Genomic DNA, 17206 nt, shown 5'->3' with positions numbered 1-17206 from the left:
TTGCGTCAGAGTGGCAGAGCCTGGTACGGAGGCAGCCTCCTGCTCAGGGCTCTGTGGGCTTCTCGTCTGTGGTCAGAGGGCTTCCTGTGACTTTCTCCCTGCCAAGGTGAAGATGCAATGTCTTCAGAGAGCAAGACGACTGGCTCTCGGCTTTTCAGCATCATGAGGACCAGTGTGTCTTCCCAGATTTGTTACTTTGACCCCTGCCATGTGAGGTCAAGACCCCTGCGGTTGTCCCTCTAGTGCTTTGGGCCCGCTCAAACCTCTCACAGAGGTCTGGCTCCTTCAGGAATCTCTTACACATCTGCTTTCACAGGAATCTGGGCATTAGAGTACCACCCTCCCGCTCCCACCCAGTGCACACAGCGACTTCCAGTTCAATCTGTTTACTTTGCCTTCTTGAGCCCTCACATTGGTCATCCATCTGAAGGCAGCACCTTCTCCCCCCTTCCCCCTCTGCACTCCTTCCATACTTCATCTTGTCCGTCTGCCACCATATCCTCCTCAGTACAGACAGAGAGTTCTGTCATTGAGAATAGCGTGATCCATAAACCTGGAAAGGAGAGAGAGGGTCTCAGATTCATCCAGGCCAGGCTGGAGGGTGAGAGGTCCTTAAAAATAGCTGCCAGGACTGCAGAAAGGGCAGGGCTACTCCTGATGGACAGTGACTGGAGGGGTGCAGAGGTGGGCGGAGAGGAAATATCCCCACACTCCCACAGGAATACTGTAGATACTTGTCATACACAAAGGTAAGCCAAAGTCTTTAACTCCTTTGAATGCCACCACTGCCCAGATTCTGGGGCCTGTTTTCTCTGGTAAGACCCACATCTCTCCTCTTCCCTAACACCAGAGATCAGTCTCTAAGAATTTAAATGCGGGAAGGGAGCACTTCCCTTAGGGTCCCCAGCATAACCCTTCCCAGCCTAACCTGGTCACTGGGCTTTTTATGAGACAGTGACGTGGGCTCCATATCCATGGCATGGTTTTCTCTGGACGCACTCCTGGATCATGGGACCGCCAGAAGCTGAAGTTCTGAGCATCAGTCAAGGGGACTCTGAAGACCTGATTGGGGACTGAATGGGTTGGGGGAAGGGCAGGTTACTGAATTCCTTCAAGGTCTGCTCACTTTTCTGCCTCAGGACAGCAAAAGCCTAACCCAGCAACTGGGCCTGACCAGGTACTGAGAGGTCCTGGGAATGTGGTCACCACACCCTGCTTCACTTCCGGATTCCAATATCTCACACCCTTCATGGTCAGATGAATCAGTCTTGGTTCTTCTGCTGCTAGTTAGCTTATCTCCAAAAGAGCTTTCCTCAAATGCTAAGATGGTGGAAAAACAAGTGGTCAACCCACTTGGGAAATGTGTAAGATGGGGTCCACTGATTCATTATTTTTCTTTTTTCTGGGCTACTCATCCTCATTCCCTTCCCTCCTCTTTGAAATAATGCCTTTCTTTGCTCACTGCAGGTAATTCTCTGAAACTTAAAAATGATACGACTTCACATTTAGATACTGCTAATAGATATCATTTGTCAAGTGCCTATCATGTTCTAGATGATAATGTTTTTAACATTTTGAAATAATATCAGACTTACCTATAGTGAAAAATATATTTTTACTATTTATATGGATAAATCTAATTCTACCAGTATACAATGTATATATTTTTTAAACTTAGAATTATAGTCTCATACTCTGGTTTGCTATACAGTGTTTATAAACATTATTTTTTTAAATCCCTAATAATTTTTTGTGTGTATGTGAGAGATGGGGTCTTGCTCTGTTGCCCAGACTGGAGTATAGTGGTGTGATCACAGCTCACTGCAATCTCCAACTACCAGGTTCAACTGATCCTGCTGGCTCAGCCTCTCAAATAGGACTATGGGTGCATGCCACCACATCTGGCTAATTTAAAAAAATTTTTTTAAAGATGCAGTCTTGCTGTGTTACCCAGGCTAGCATTAAACTCCTAGCCTCAAGCAGTCCTCCTGACTCAGCCTCCTAAAGTACTGGGATTTATAGGCGTGAACCACTGTGCCTGGCCCCTAATCATTCATTGAGTAGATGTTATATTTTTGACTTAGTTGTTTTCTTGCTAATTATTAATAAGCTTTAAAGATTTTTTGCTATTAGAAATAACTCAGATACCCCTCCTTTTGCATATAGCTATTTTGATTTCTGAAAGTATTTTAGTTTTTTAAATTAAACTTTAATTTTGAGATAATTATAGACTCACATACAGTTATAAGAATTAATACAAGGAGAACCTGTGTACCCTTTACCCATTCTCCCCAGTGGTAACATCTTACAAAACTATAATATACACTACCACAACCGGGATATTAGCAGGTTGATACAGAACAGTTCCATCACCATCCAACCCGGAGTCACTATTTTATAGGTAGACACATCCCCTTTGGTAATCAATGATCTGTTCTTCATTTCTATAATTTTGTCATTTTAAGGATGTTATGTAGGCCGGGGACGGTGGCTCACGCCTGTAATCCTAGCACTCTGGGAGGCCGAGGCAGGCGGATTGCTCGAGGTCAGGAGTTCGAAACCAGCCTGAGCAAGAGCGAGACCCCATCTCGACTATAAATAGAAAGAAATTAATTGGCCAACTAACATATATAGAAAAAATGAGCCGGGCATGGTGGCCAATGCCTGTAGTCCCATCTACTTGGGAGGCTGAGGCAGGAGGATCGCTTGAGCCCAGGAGTTTGAGGTTGCTGTGAGCTAGGCTGACTCCACGGCACTCACTCTAGCCTGGGCAACAAAGCAAGATTCTCTCTCAAAAAAAAAAAAAAAAAAAGATGCTATATAAATGGCATCATATAGTATGTGATTATTTTGGGGATTGGTTTTCTTTACATAGCATACTTCCCTGGAGATTCCTACAAGACATTGCATGTATCAGAGTTTGGTCTGCTGCTAGTGAGCCCATCGCCAAAAGAGCTTCCCGCAAGTGCTAAGATGGTGGAAGAACAAGTGGTCAATATTCCCCAGGCTGTGATTCAAGTTTTATCTTACCATGCTCACCCACCCTTCAAGTCTACTTTCTCCCCCTTCTCTCAGTCTCTCTTCTTGGCTCTTTTTTTTTTTTCCCCTGCTCTATAACCATGCCCCCACCATATCCCAGCCATTCTTTAGGAACTCAGACACATCTTTTCTTTCCCTAGCATAATTCCCACTCCAAGATACTTACATGTCTTTAACAACACCTTCCGTACAGCTTCGTGGTACTTTCTGTGGCTATTCTGGTGCACAGAGTAATTCCCATCTGAGAAGATGTGGGGAAGCCTAGTGGGCACTGGTTCCTTCTGGTCTGAAATGAGAGTAGACTTGTTCTGAGTACTTGGCAAATGGCTTTTTTCTCTGGTTACCTGGTCTCTATGCCAACCAAAATACATGGCAGGGATCTCTCCTAGACACATCTGATTCTCAGGATCTCAGGAATCAAATCGCCATGCCTTTGACAGAGGAGAGGGATTACAAGATCTCCTTTAGCACTGTCTTGCTCTTCCCTGACTCCTTGGCTTTGAGTGGCCTTGTGTTAATGGGATATTGGACAGATGCTTAGGGTTAGTGCAGGTGATAAAGGGCCTTTATTTGGGTGGACACTCCTGGGATTGGCATATTTGTAGAACTTCAAATGGTCTACGTTAAGTGAAGTTACGTTTGAGCTAAGTCTTGGAGCTTAAGGAGTTCATGGGCCAGAGTAGAATCAGGAAGAGCATTTCAGGCAGCAGAATGGCAAGTGTGTTAGAAGCATTAGAGAGGCATCAGAGGGCCAGGTGCGGTGGCTCACTCCTGTAATCTCAGCAGTCTGGGAGGCTAAGGTGGGATGATTGCTTGAGGCCAGGAGTTTAAGACCATCCTAAGCAAAAGCAAGACCCCATCTCTACAAAAAAATAGAAAAATTAGCCAGGTATGGTGGCACGCAGCTGTAGTCCCACTACTTGGGAGGCTGAAGCATGAGGATCACTTGAGCCTAGGAGTTTGAGATTGCAGTGAACTATTATGAAGCCACTGCACTCCAGCCTGGGTGACAGAGTGAGACCCTGTCTCAAAAAAAAAAAAAAAAAAAATAGTGGCATCAGAAAGTTATCTATTTGATTTGGAACCTAGAGTGCTGGGTGAAGTGGAGGACAGGGGATGGGGCTTGTAAAGTAGTGTGTGTAGTGGCTACCTAGCATTAATCATGTTTGGGAATCACCTCGTATAAAGCAAAACCTATATATCTCACTATAGAGGCCAAAAAGACCAGATCTTCCTTACCCAGCCTCTCTTGCAGCAAGGGCATGGAGAAAGAATTTGGGTTAGGCCCAGCATATCTGCTCCAGATTCTGAATCAAAGACGAGGTTGCAAGGAAGGAGTGGACATACAAAGTGTGATGGAGGTGGCAGCAGCTGCATCTTGTTTCTGGTGGCAGTATGCAGGGCCCAGCATCCTTGGTGCCAGCCATGTCCTCCATAGCATTGCAGGTAGTAGTGTTTATGCCGAACCAAGTCTGCGGCATGACTGTGAGCATTGTTTCCGGTTACTATCCACCGAGCTTGGTTATCCATTCCTCCTATAGCTTTTATGTGCTTCCCAATATATTTTTTAATACTTTCATGTTCTGCTTAAATGGGCTGGATTTAGCTTGCATGTCAGACTCCTAAACAAGAGTGAATACGTTTGAGAAAAATTTAATATACAAAAAGCATGACTTGGTGAAGGGGTGAGTAAAAGAGAGCTGTCCAGGGTGGCTCCCAGATTTCTGTCTCTTGGATGTTCTATCCATCACCCAAGCCAAAAGGGGCTGGGCCCCTTTCCTAATCTCTTCCAATCAGTCTCAGATGCAAAGTGAAATCCAGTTCTGCATCTGATACTTTCTGTGCCTTTGTTCTGTTTTCATGGAGCAGTGTCTCTGTCCCACTCTTCAGATTTTTATCTTTCTTGATTATTGGTGCTTGTCAGGAACTGGATCACAGTTTGCCATTCTCTTTGGAAATTGTTGAGGATTGCTGACTCATCTCTGGTGGTGGGTGGGGATTCGACCTCTGTTCTGGAAGTTTTCCCCCAGCTCCTGCTTTTTTCCCTTCTTCCTGGCTTGGCCCTACTCATTCATCATTTCTGTCCCTCCTCTCTCCCTTTTGCCCTCCCATCAAAATCCACTCTAACATCCTCTGTTTGGGATAATGACACCACCAGAGCAGGGCATGGTTTGAGTCCCCTCCATATACAGTTGAGGACTTGGAGAGGTGGCAGTACTGAAACCCTTATTAGCATGTAGAGTTCTGGAAACCTGGACTGAACTAGGGGGCTGATTTGTACCTCCTCACAGGTTACAGCAATGAGGGGCTATTTCCTGGAAGCAATCTCATTTGAGCTTGGTCACTTGACTTTGAGCAAAGTGGAGGTGGCAGAATATCCATGGACAAACAGATGTAGACTGAAGAGAACAAAGAAGAGCATATGCCTAGTGGTCTGAGCTCAGGTGACAGTGGGAACTCTTTATCTGGTCCTAAGGCCTCAAGCTGATTTTCTTTAAAAGTACAGTCAGATGATGTTCTCTATTATCTCAAAGTGTGCAAACAGCAGGTTCCCAGCTTCCCATATGGATGGTTACTGTGTGCATGGAGGTATGTTGGACAGTATCACCCACTTGGATTCCTTCCTCCTGAGTCAAGAGCTGATTGGCATATACTTTACATCCATTTTTGGCAAGCTGGGATATGTTCTTGGTAACCTATACCTTCCCCAAACTGCCAAAGTTTGGAAGACACCTGGGGTGAAGGGTAGCAGGTATGGGTAAGAATCATGCCACAGCTGCTGTGGAAGGGCATGTTCTGCGTAAAGGGAAGCAGAACAAACTCTTTATGAGCAAACTCCAGTGTGGCAAGGTAGACGAATCAATCATTTTGTTGGTAGGTGGTACAACAGAGGTTCTTCACCCACCCAGTTAATACCATGCTTGGTATGATTTTTTTTTTTTAGGTATGATTTTTGTTGGTAAACAGATATGAAGTACCCCGATAGCTTCTAGAACTAGGCCATAAATTGAAGGTTGCTGTAAAACAGCATTTGATATTTTGAATGGACAATGAAGGACATCTTGGGTGGTATAAAAGTATTTGGGTGGATCTTCCACCTGTACAAATTAATGATGCAGATTTCTTAGTATCGTGGGATTCCCTGTGACCCAGAGGTGGTCACAGAATCTTAGTTATCCACCCCTTTGACCATTGGCTCTGTTTGTTGGAACTGGGTCTGATTGGCCATAATGCTTTCAGGCTAAAGAATTTTTAGAGAGAGTCTACCTTGGTGGCTCCAAGACATCTAACTTCTAGATTAGAGTATTTTGTTCCAGATGCTTTGAACACAGTGGTGATAATATCAAGCACACATTACTTGCAGCTGTCTAGGAGGTAGTGTTGCTGCAGGCAGAGTAATACCACCCTGACTAGAAATACATACAAGGTAAGCTTGAGAGAAAAGGTTATAGTGTTGTATGTAAAAAATGACTCCTGTCTAGGAGGTATATCAAATGTTAGGCATTAATTCCTTGAAGTTGGCTGGAACATTAGGATGTATTGAAACTGGCTGAAGTGTGTTTGCAAGGCTATCTTGTATTTATTGTCTTCCCTGATATGAAGAAATTATCAGTGCTTTGGAAGGAAGTGGACAGAAGCACAAGCCCAGGGAACGGGATCAGTGCTCAGGGCACATTTCCCATATAGGGGTAGTTCTTTTGGCACTCTGTCCAAAAATATCTTCCTTAAAGTGGTACACTTGTTCAGGATTCTGAATATACGGGAAGTAGATGGAGCATGAGACAACAGCAGGACTTAGGGCTGGTTGCAAGCTGCTAATGTAAAGTGGAGAATGTGGACTTTCTGAAGATAATAATAAAAATAGTTAGTGAATGTGCTTGGCATTACTATATAAGGTTGAAACAAAGGAGAAAGAGAAGCATAGAAACGTTTAGTAACTTTCCCAAGGTCACATAAGTAGCATGTAGCAGAGATAAAAGTTAACCCAAGCGGTTTGGCTCCAGAGACCATGTTCGTAACCACCATACTAAACTGCCCCCTGAGACAACCTACAGGGCTTCCAGGAAACACCAAGGACTAAGGGAAAACATGGACTGATAGAAGCAGTACCATGATGGGCTCCCCTGTTTATAGCTCAACGGGGGTCCTATTAAGGGTGTCTGCTCACCTGGAGCAGCCTTGAATTGGGTGGGTGACATTACATCCTTGCCTTGATCCAAAGGCAGAGCACTGCCTCCCTGAGCACTACTGAAATGGGTAATATCATTTCCATACGGTCAGCATTTGGGAAGCAGAGAGGAGAGGAACTTGATGGGCAACTCTACCAGTGGATTGGACCAGTCCCCGTGGGGAAGAACAGTGTAGAAAGGCTGAGCCCAGTGGACGAAGTGACCTGTCTGCTGCAGTACAGATATAGTCACCCACCTTGGAGGTGGGCCCACTCCCTAGGCTTTGGCAGAGTGTAGCTATGAGGCGCATGAGTGCCTTTCCCCTTTAGTTTCATGTGGATAGGAGATGGTGGTCTGTTGCAGTTACAAGCAGTATGGGTTGTTTCCAAGATACATTTCTACAACTTCAGTAGGTCTAGCCGTTTGGAAAGGTGAAGGGGCTTAGAGGATCTGGCCAGCTCATTCTTGGCTGAATTGTACCATTCATACTCCTGCTTGAAACGCCAGAACTACAGTGCCCTCTGCTGGAGTCTAAGAAGGGCATCTCCAGCTGTCTCCTAACAGATGGTTCACCAAAGAGGCAACTCAGAGGCCAGGAGACCTAGGGGATTGAGCAGAGGACATTCCAGCCAGGTTTGGGAAAGCCACATTTTGTGTCCTCTGACAAGACCCAGAAAATGAGAACATAAGTGAGATGTGTTCAGGTTTTATCAAAGACTCAAGGTTTAGCTTTTCTTTGAAGTAACTCGCTTGGAATTGGAAGAGAGGTCAAATCTGAGGAATTGTTAGTGAATTCCTCTGGGAAGAGGAATGATAAGGGCAACTGTGGAGGAAGCTGGAATGAAGCCCTTTGGCTGTGCCCAGCTTGGAGGTCAGGGTGTCTGTAGCTAGTCGCTGGAGAGTGTGGCAGATAGAGGTCATTCGTTTCAATTGTCTCAAGAGAAGAACAAGCATAATCTCTCCCTACTACCCACCCCCACTGATTTGCCTCTGAGACTCCTATCAGTGGACAATATCCCGAGTGCATGGACTTGTGTTATGGTGAGAGCTAGCCTGACCTAAGGTTTCATATAATAAGGCAAGGGAGTTGTATCAGAAAAGGGCCAGATTAGAGAGAATTTATCTGAAATCAAGATAAATTCCTTCTAGGAGTGTCCAGTCAATAGTGGATAGGAGAACAGGGTTTAAAACAGGTGCTAAACAGATTTAGCAAAGGAAATGACAGATACAGATGGTGCTCCCCTGGGCAGGACAGAAGAGAAAGTTTAGGCACTCAAGACACCAGGGCATAAGGTGAGCAAACCCTGGAAGCCGGGCTACACCTGTAGGAGCAACAAGTATTAGAATCAGGAAGGGTGAGTCTGGGAGGGACAGGAATCTCCTGCCTGGTGGACACGAGAGTTCAGGTCACGGGGTGTTCTGCTGCCAGCTACAGTTGACCAGGCCTAGATGAAATATTCTTTGAAGCCAGCCAGCATTGTTTACACCTTAAGGAATCTTTTTTCTCTGTTTGTTTATTTTTCTCTTTCTTGATTTCACAGTGTTTGGAAGATTTTCAAGGAAGCTTATGGTTAAAATTATTGCTTTACAGGTATCCTATCCTGGCAAATATGTCTTGAGTAGTGGACAAAGATATTCTAGTCACCAGAAAGGCATATTTTTCATATATAAACTGTTAACTTACATATGGTTTATAATTTTTCCTCCACCATCTGTTGTACAGTTTTATGTGCTAGGTCTTAGATGCATTGCATTCATTATTTCACTTAATCTCCACAACATATCTATAAGGCAGATATTATTGTCTTTGTTTACAGGTGAGGAAACTGAGGCACTGTGAATTTGCTTAATGAGTTAGCCCTCTAAGTCACTGAATCTGAATAACTTTGGGTACCTGATAAAACTGAGTTTCTGAAGTCAAGGATGGACTCCAGACCCATTTTCCTCTTTGGTTTTTCTATTTTGGTTCTTTAACAGGAGGAAAAGAAAGGAAGGCGGCAGGGACTGGCAGAATGTTTGAATACATGCGTTGACTCACCTCTGTGAGTTTTCACTATGACTCTAATAAGGAAAGCTTGAGTGAGTCCTTTTGAGTTGAATGTTAATACACTCACGCCTACTAGAAGAAAAAAAAAAAACCTTATCCTTCTTCAAAGAAAATTTATGAGTGACTTAAAAATACCATGAAAGTAAGAGCATCAAGAATGGAAAGTGTGAATATTAATAGGTTCATTTTTATAGTTGCTGTTAAAGGCCTAGCTGAGGGGCCAGACAAGAATGTGGCTGATTTGAGCATGGAGAAAAGGTGAAGGTCTACAGCAGGTGGACAAAAAAAAGTCAAGACACTTGAGTGAATCTATTAACAAGGTGAAATCAACCAGAAAGAAACTGGGACCAGGAATCATTCTGGAGACAGGGGTGGATTACAAATGAGAGTCCTTCAAGATTGTCTAGCTTGCAAAACTAAGGGTGAGTAAAGAGTCAGGAACTGTTGGTTCCTTGAATTGGTGGACATAGAAACTGGGATGAGAAGACTGGGGTAAGCAAGGTGGATGTGGGCTTGCTAGGAGACAAAGAGAATGCTATATTTTATCCAAAATCTCCCTGCCCACCTTGTGAATTTCCCAAACCAGTTCTGAAGTAATAGAAGGGTATGAACCATGTACCCATTCTGGTGGTCCACAGGCTCAAACTCCTCCCAGCTGACCATATATTTCAAGCAACCTCACCAGCACCAGAGTTCAGTACATCTGAGCTCTGTGGCACTTTTCTGTCCATATGTTAAATGAGAACTAAGAGTTTACTGTTTAATTCAGCAATATATAAGTCATTGGTGACTGGATATAAGCAGTTTTAGTGGATGGTGGTGACAAGAGCATGGTTGGTGTGGCTCAAGAGAGAATGGCAAAAGAACTAGAGACAGCAAGAAGAGACAACTCTTTTGAGGAATTTTGCTCTATGGGGGCAGTAAAATAGGAAATATGAGACTTTAAGATGGAAGAAAGAGGCTGGGCATGGTGGCTCACATCTGTAATCCTAGCACTCTGGGAGGCCGAGATGGGAGGCTTGCTTGAGGTCAGGAGCCTGAGACCAGCCTGAGCAAGAACAAGACCCTGTTTCTACTAAAAATAGAAAACATTAGCCAGGCGTGGTGATGTGTGCTTGTAGTCCCAGCTACTTGGGAGGCTGAGGCAGGAGGATCACTTGAGCCCAGGAGTTTGAGGTCGCTGTGAGCTATGATGATGCCACAGCACTCTACCCAGGGATACAGAACAAGACTCTGTCTCAAAAGAAAACAAGAAGAGGTTGTAGCACATTTGTATATGGATTGAAATGATCTGGGAAGAGGAAAATAGTGAAGGAGAAGGTGATAATTTTTGGAAAAAGTCTTTGAGTAGGTGAAAAGAAATGAGGTTCAGTACACAAACGAAGTCAGTTCATTCATTTGTACTGTAGGGAAGGCACAGATGGAGTGGCATATTAGATGTGATGAAGGAAAGTCTCTTCTGATTGCTTCTATTTTCTCAGTGAAATAAGGAGCAAGGAAATTAGTTCAAAGTCAGAGTGGGAGAAGGGTTTTAGAGATTCAAGGAGAGAGATGTGAAATGCTTCCTTGAGGAGTGGGAGACTCACTAGGGGAATGTAATAGGGCTGTCAGGCAGCCCTGAGTGCCCACTTGAAATCTATAGTTATGATACTAACCACTCTAGGAAGACAAAACATCCCAGAGGAAGGCCAAGTACACTCACCTTTGTCTTTTTTCTCTGGAACTCAACACTTTTCAGGGCCTTATAATGAGTCCCCAGAGGTCAACATATGTGCCCCAGAGCTTGGCCATATGGGCCATATGGGCCCAGACTTCAACTCTGGGATAGTTCAAATGGCTTCAAGGAAATACTAGAAATAGACCTTAATTATGATACTATTGAATGGAATTTTCAAGAGGAAGACTGAATGATATGGTAGAAGCCAAACTTGGCAGAAGGTAGCCGAGTTGCCTGAATGTCTTATGAAAAGGGTAATGGCATTAGAAATACTGTTCAAGCCAGGTGCGGTGGTGAATGCCTGTAGTCCCAGCTGCTGGGAGGCTGAGTTAGGAGGATTACTTGAGCTCAGGAGTTCAAGGCTATGGTACGCTATGATCATGCCTGTGAATAGCCACTGTACTACAGCCTGGGCAATATAACGAGACCCTGTCTTAAAAAAAAAAAAGAAGAAAAGAAAGAAAAATACTGTTCTATGCTTCTGTTTTTGTTACAAGGTCATGGATAATGAGCAGAGTGACAGATATACTAGGGTCTGCATAATTAAGAAGGTTTGTCACAAGTGGGAAATGAGTTTCAGGTTTCTGGCTGGGATGCAATGAAAACAGTCTGATCAGGCTGGGCACAGTGGCTCACGCCTGTAATCCTAGCTCTCTGGGAGGCCGAGGTGGGCAGATTGCTCGAGGTCAGGAGTTCAAAACCAGCCTGAGCATGAGCGAGACCTGATCTCTACTATAAATAGAAAGAAATTAATTGGCCAACTAATATATATAGAAAAAAAATTGGCCAGGCATGGTGGCGCATGCCTGTAGTCCCAGCTACTTGGGAGGCTGAGGCAGGAGGATCACTTGAGTCCAGGAGTTTGAGGTTGCTGTGAGCTAGGCTGACGCCATGGCACTCACTCTAGCCAGGGCAACAAAGCGAGACTCTGTCGCAAAAAAAAAGAAAACAGTCTGATCAAAGTGGGAGGTGGCCCTTATAGGCAACTGAGTTTGAAGATGCCATGATGGAGAGTAACTGTGAGAGGCCCACTTTAGATGGAGTATTCAAGAAGGAAATGTTGGAGCAATACCCTGACGAATGAGAAGGAGCTAGTCGTATGTAAACTAAGGCTAGAGCTTCATCTTCATCAGAGCAGATTTCAAAATCTGGAAACAGTTCAAGGGCAAAACTGTAACAGTGGCATCATCATAGCTCACTTCAACCTCAATCTCCTGGGCTCAAGTGATCCTCCTGCCTTAGCCTCCCAAGGAGCTGCAACTACCGTGTTTCCCCGAAAATAAGACAGGGTCTTATATTTATTTTTCCTCAAGAAGACTCCCTAGGGCTTATTGTCAGGGGATGTGTTATTTTCCCCTCAAAGCCTCAGCTTGCAGCACGCACAGGATGGCTGGGACCTGACGGGGGAGCCAACCTTGTTGGTGTGGCTGCCCGCACCTTTCCGGTCACCTCTGGGATAGTAGCTGTTACAATGGGGCAGATGAGAAGGGCTGCTCATCTTCTTTACCGCTGTGACGAAATGCATGGGCTATGGAGATACGCCGTGTAGCCACGTTCATCACTAGGTCTTATTTTGGGGGCAGGGCTTATATTGTGCAAATGCTTAGAAATCCTGCTAGGGCTTATTTTATGGGTAGGTCTTATTTTCGGGGAAACATGGTACAGGCTTTTTTTTTTTTTTTTTGTAGAAACAAGGTATCAAGAATGCCCAGGCTACACCAGTTTATTCTCTATTTTCATGAGATCCACATTTTTAGCTCCTGCATATGAATGAGAACATGCAATATTTGTCTTTCTGTGCCTGGATTATTTTACTAACAAAATGGTCTCCATGTTGCTGTAGATGACAAGATTTCATTCTTTGTTAAGGCGTAATAATATTCCGTTGTGTATATATACCATATTTATGTACTACTTTATCCATTCATCAATTGATGGGAAGGTAGTTTGATTCCATATTTTGGTTATTGTGAATAGTGCTGCAATAAACATAGGAGTGTAGATATTTCTTTGATATACTGATTTCCTTTCTTTTATATACCCAATAGTGGAATTGCTGGATCATATGGTAGTTCTATTTTTATTTTTTGAGGAACCTCTATACTCTAATTCGTAATGGCTGTACTAATTTATACTCCCACCAACAGAGTACAAGGGTTCCCCTTTCTCCACATCCTTGCCACCATTTGTTACTGCCTGTTTTTTGGACACAGGCATTTTAACTGGGGTGAAATGATACTGCATTTTGGTTTGATTTGCATTTCTCTGATTAGTGATGTTGAGTTTTTTTTTAATGTACCTGTTGGCTATTTATATATTTCCTTTTGAGAAATGTCTGTTCAGATCTTTTGCTCATTTTTTAATCTTTTTTTTTTGCTATTGAGTTGTTTGAGGCCCTATGTGTTCTGGTTATTAATCCCTTGTTAGATGGATAGTTTGCTAATATTTTCTCCCATTCTGTGGGTTGTCTCTTCACTTTGTAGATGTTTCCTTTGCTGGGTAGAAGCTTTTTAGCTTGATGTAATCCCAAGTGTGTATTTTTGCTTTGATTGCCCATGCATTTGAAGTCTTATATGAAAAAAACTTTGCCCAGATCAATGCCCTTGTGTATTTCCCCAATGTTTTCTTCTAGTAGTCTCATAGTTTCAGGTCCTAGATTCAAGTCTTTAATCCATTTTTATTTGATTTTTGTGTATAGTGAGAGATAGAGGTCTAGTTCTTTTTTTTTTTTTTTTTGACAGTCTCACTTTGTTGCCCCGGCTAGAGTGCCATGGCGTCAGCCTAGCTCACAGCAACCTCAAACTCCTGGGCTCAAGTGATCCTCCTGCCTCAGTCTCCCAAGTACCTGGGACTACAGGCATGCACCACCATGCCCAGCTAATTTTTTCTATATTTTTAGTTGGCCAATTAATTTCTTTCTACTTTTAGTAGAGACGGGGTCTCGCTCTTGCTCAGGCTGGTTTCCAACTCCTGACCTTGAGCGATCCACTGGCCTCAGCTTCCCAGAGTGCTAGGATTACTGGCGTGTGCCACCGCGCCTGGCATAGAGGTCTAGTTTTATTCTTCTGCATCTAGTTATCCAGTTTTCCCAGCATATCCCTATGTTTTTGTCTAAAAGTTTTAGTTTTACATTTATGTTTATGGTCCATTTTGAGTTATTAATTTTTATATATAGCATGAAATAGAGGTCCAATTTCATTCTTTTACATGTGAATATTCAGTTTTTCCAGTTGTTTTTTTTTTGAGACAATGTCTTGCTCTGTTGCATAGGTTAGAGTGCAGTGGTTTCATCATAGCGTCTGCAACCTCCTACTCATGGGCTCAAGTGATCCTTGCCTCAGCCTCCTAAGTAGCTGGGAGTACAGGCACATGCCACCACCGCAGCAGATTTTTCTATTATTTTAGGGACAGGGTTTTGCTATGTTGCCCAGGTTGGTCTCAAACTCCTGGTTTCAAGTGATCCTCCTGCCTTGGCCTCCCCAAGTGCTAGGACTACAGGTGTGGCCACCATGCCCAACCTCTGGCAACTAGTTTTTGAAAAGATTCTCTCCTCATTGAATTGTCTTGGCACTCTCATTGAAAAGCAACTGCCCATTAATTTAAGAGTTTATTTCTGGACTCTCAATTCTATTCCACTAATCTATATGCCAATCCTTATGCCAGTACAACCCTGTCTTGATTACTGTAGCTTTGTAGAAGATTTGTAATTAGAAAGTATGAGTCCTCCAACTTTGTTCAAGATTGTTTTGGCTATTCTGGGTCCCTTGCATTTCCATCTAAATTTTAGGATAGTTTGTCATTTTTGCCAGGTACTATTATCTCTGAATGGTATTTCATCACAAGAAATTTTAAATGTCTAAATTATATCTATAAAAGGATATGATATTTACCCCTCTCCTGCGTCCTAACTAACATATTGGATTGGGCAAATATTCAGGAGTTTCCAACTTGGTCCAGGACAAGGTCATTTAAGTTTTTTTGTTTTTAAATTAAAATGTTAATCTTTTTGAATTTTTATTTCAATAGATTTAGGGGTACAACTGGTTTTTGGTTAGATGGATAAATTGTATAGTGGTGATATCTGGGTTTTTAGTGCACCCATCACCTGAATAGTGTACATTGTACCCAATAAGTAGTTTTTCTTTCTTTACTCCCCTCCCTTTCTTTTTTTTTATTTTTTTTTTTTATTTATTACTCCCCTCCCTTTCTGAGTCTCCAGTATCCATTGTAATACTCTGTATTCTTCTTCATACCCATAGCTTAGCTCTCACTTATAAGTGAAAGCATGCAGTATTTGGTTTTCCATTTCTGCATTATTTCACTTAGTGTAACAGCCTCCAGTTTCATCTAAGTTGTTGTGAAAGGCATTATTTTATTCTTTTTTATGGCTGGGTAGTATTCCATGGTGTATATATATCACATTTTCTTTGTCCACTCTTTTGTTGATGGGCTCTTAGGTTGATTCTGTATCTTTGCAATTGTGAACGGTGCTGTGATAAACATAGGAATGCCAGTGTCTTTTTGATATAATGATTTCTTTTCCTTTGGGTAGATACCCAATAATGGTAGTGCTGGATCGAATGATAGGTCTACTTTTAGTTCTTTGAGAAGTCTCCATACTGTTTTCCACAGAAGTTGTACTAATTTACATTCCCACCTAAATATATATAATAAGCATTCCCTTTTCACCACATCCCCACAAACATCTATTTTTTTTTTTTTTACTTTCTTTTTTCTGAGACAGAGTCTCACTATGTTGCCGGGGATAGAGTGTCATGGTGTCAGCCTAGCTCACAGCAACCTCAAACTCCTGGGCTCAAGTGATCTTTCTGTCTCAGCCTCCCAAGTGGCTGGGACTACAGGCATGCGCCACCATGCCCAGCTAATTTTTTTCTATATATTTTTAACTGGCCAATTAATTTCTTTCTATTTTTAGTAGAGACGGGGTCTGACTCTTGCTCAGGCTGGTTTCCAACTCCTGACCTTGAGTGATCCACCCACCTCGGCCTCCCAGAGTGCTAGGATTACAGGCGTGAGCCACCGTACTGGGCCTTGACTTTTTAATAATGTCATTCTGACTGAGGTAACATGGTATCTCATTGTGGGTTTTTTTTTTTTTTTTGTATTTCATTATTTATTTAGATGTTTAAGTTCTCATACTAAGTTTTTACAAGCTGGAGAACAATGACAAATTATTTCTTCCATAGAACTATAACCACACATTCCCAGAGAGTATAAATATATGGTTGAACTAACATTAATACATATTACCATTTTATCAATTACATAATAAAACAAACTATCAAGTACCCAAATATTAAGTTACACAGCTCAAAAGGTAGATAAAGTATTAAATGTCTGATCAATTCATTAGTAGAAACGAACTTTTTTTTTTTTTGGTAAGGGAAGTTAGGAAAAGAAGAAAAAAAATCACACTTCAAATAAAAATTAGTTGGTAAACAACTTTTGATAAGTATAGAAAAGATTACAAGAATTTCAGAAATTTTGTGATTAAAAATTGTTTTAGGTACAATTAACAAAGCATCTCTACTTTAAAAAAAATTTACTAAATCAGGCCAGGCGCGGTGGCTCATGCCTGTAATCCTAGCACTCTGGGAGGCCGAGATGGGCGGATTGCTCAAGGTCAGGAGTTGGAAACCAGCCTAAGCCAAGAGTGAGACCTCGTCTCTACTGAAAATAGAAAGAAATTAATTGACCAACTAAAAATATATATACAGGCCGGGCGCGGTGGCTCACGCCTGTAATCCTAGCTCTCTGGGAGGCCGAGGCGGGCGGATTGCTCGAGGTCAGGAGTTCGAAACCAGCCTGAGCAACAGCGAGACCCCGTCTCTACTATAAATAGAAAGAAATTAATTGGCCAACTAATATATAAAAAAAAAAAAAATTAGCCAGGCATGGTGGCGAATGCCTGTAGTCCCAGCTACTCGGGAGGCTGAGGCAGTAGGATTGCTTGAGCCAGGAGTTTGAGGTTGCTGTGAGCTAGGCTGATGCCACGGCACTCACTCTAGCCTGGGCAACAGAGTGAGACTCTGTCTCAAAAAAATAAAATAAAATAAAAAAATATATATACAAAAAATTAGCCGTGCATAGTGGTGCATGCTTGTAGTCCCAGCTACTCAGGAGGCTGAGGCAGTAGGATTGCTTGAGCCCAGGAGATTGAGGTTGCTGTGAGCTTGGCTGATGCCATGGCACTCACTCTAGCCTGGGCAACAG

The 17206-nt window shown here is 42.8% G+C and overlaps 1 protein-coding gene across 4 annotated transcripts in view; it reads right to left on the bottom strand.

Moving 5' to 3' along the window:
- Window positions 1-370: 370 nt before the first annotated feature.
- Window positions 371-17206, bottom strand: part of SPMIP11 (sperm microtubule inner protein 11) — a 31862-nt gene continuing 15026 nt past the window's right edge. For 3 of the 4 annotated variants that reach the window (XM_076007222.1, XM_012758757.3, XM_012758691.3), the window contains 3 exons: window positions 3206-3325; window positions 929-1073; window positions 371-553 (listed from right to left, as the gene is read on the bottom strand). In XM_076007222.1, coding sequence (XP_075863337.1) covers window positions 505-553; window positions 929-1073; window positions 3206-3325 — 314 coding nt within the window. In that variant the 3' untranslated portion in view covers window positions 371-504. The remainder of the gene's footprint in view (window positions 554-928; window positions 1074-3205; window positions 3326-17206) is intronic. The other variant, XM_076007223.1, reaches the window with a different exon arrangement.

Source organism: Microcebus murinus, chromosome 10 (assembly GCF_040939455.1).
Source record: "Microcebus murinus isolate Inina chromosome 10, M.murinus_Inina_mat1.0, whole genome shotgun sequence".
In the NCBI taxonomy this organism is placed as follows: Eukaryota; Metazoa; Chordata; class Mammalia; order Primates; family Cheirogaleidae; genus Microcebus; species Microcebus murinus.
This window is presented reverse-complemented; position numbering and strand designations above follow the sequence as displayed.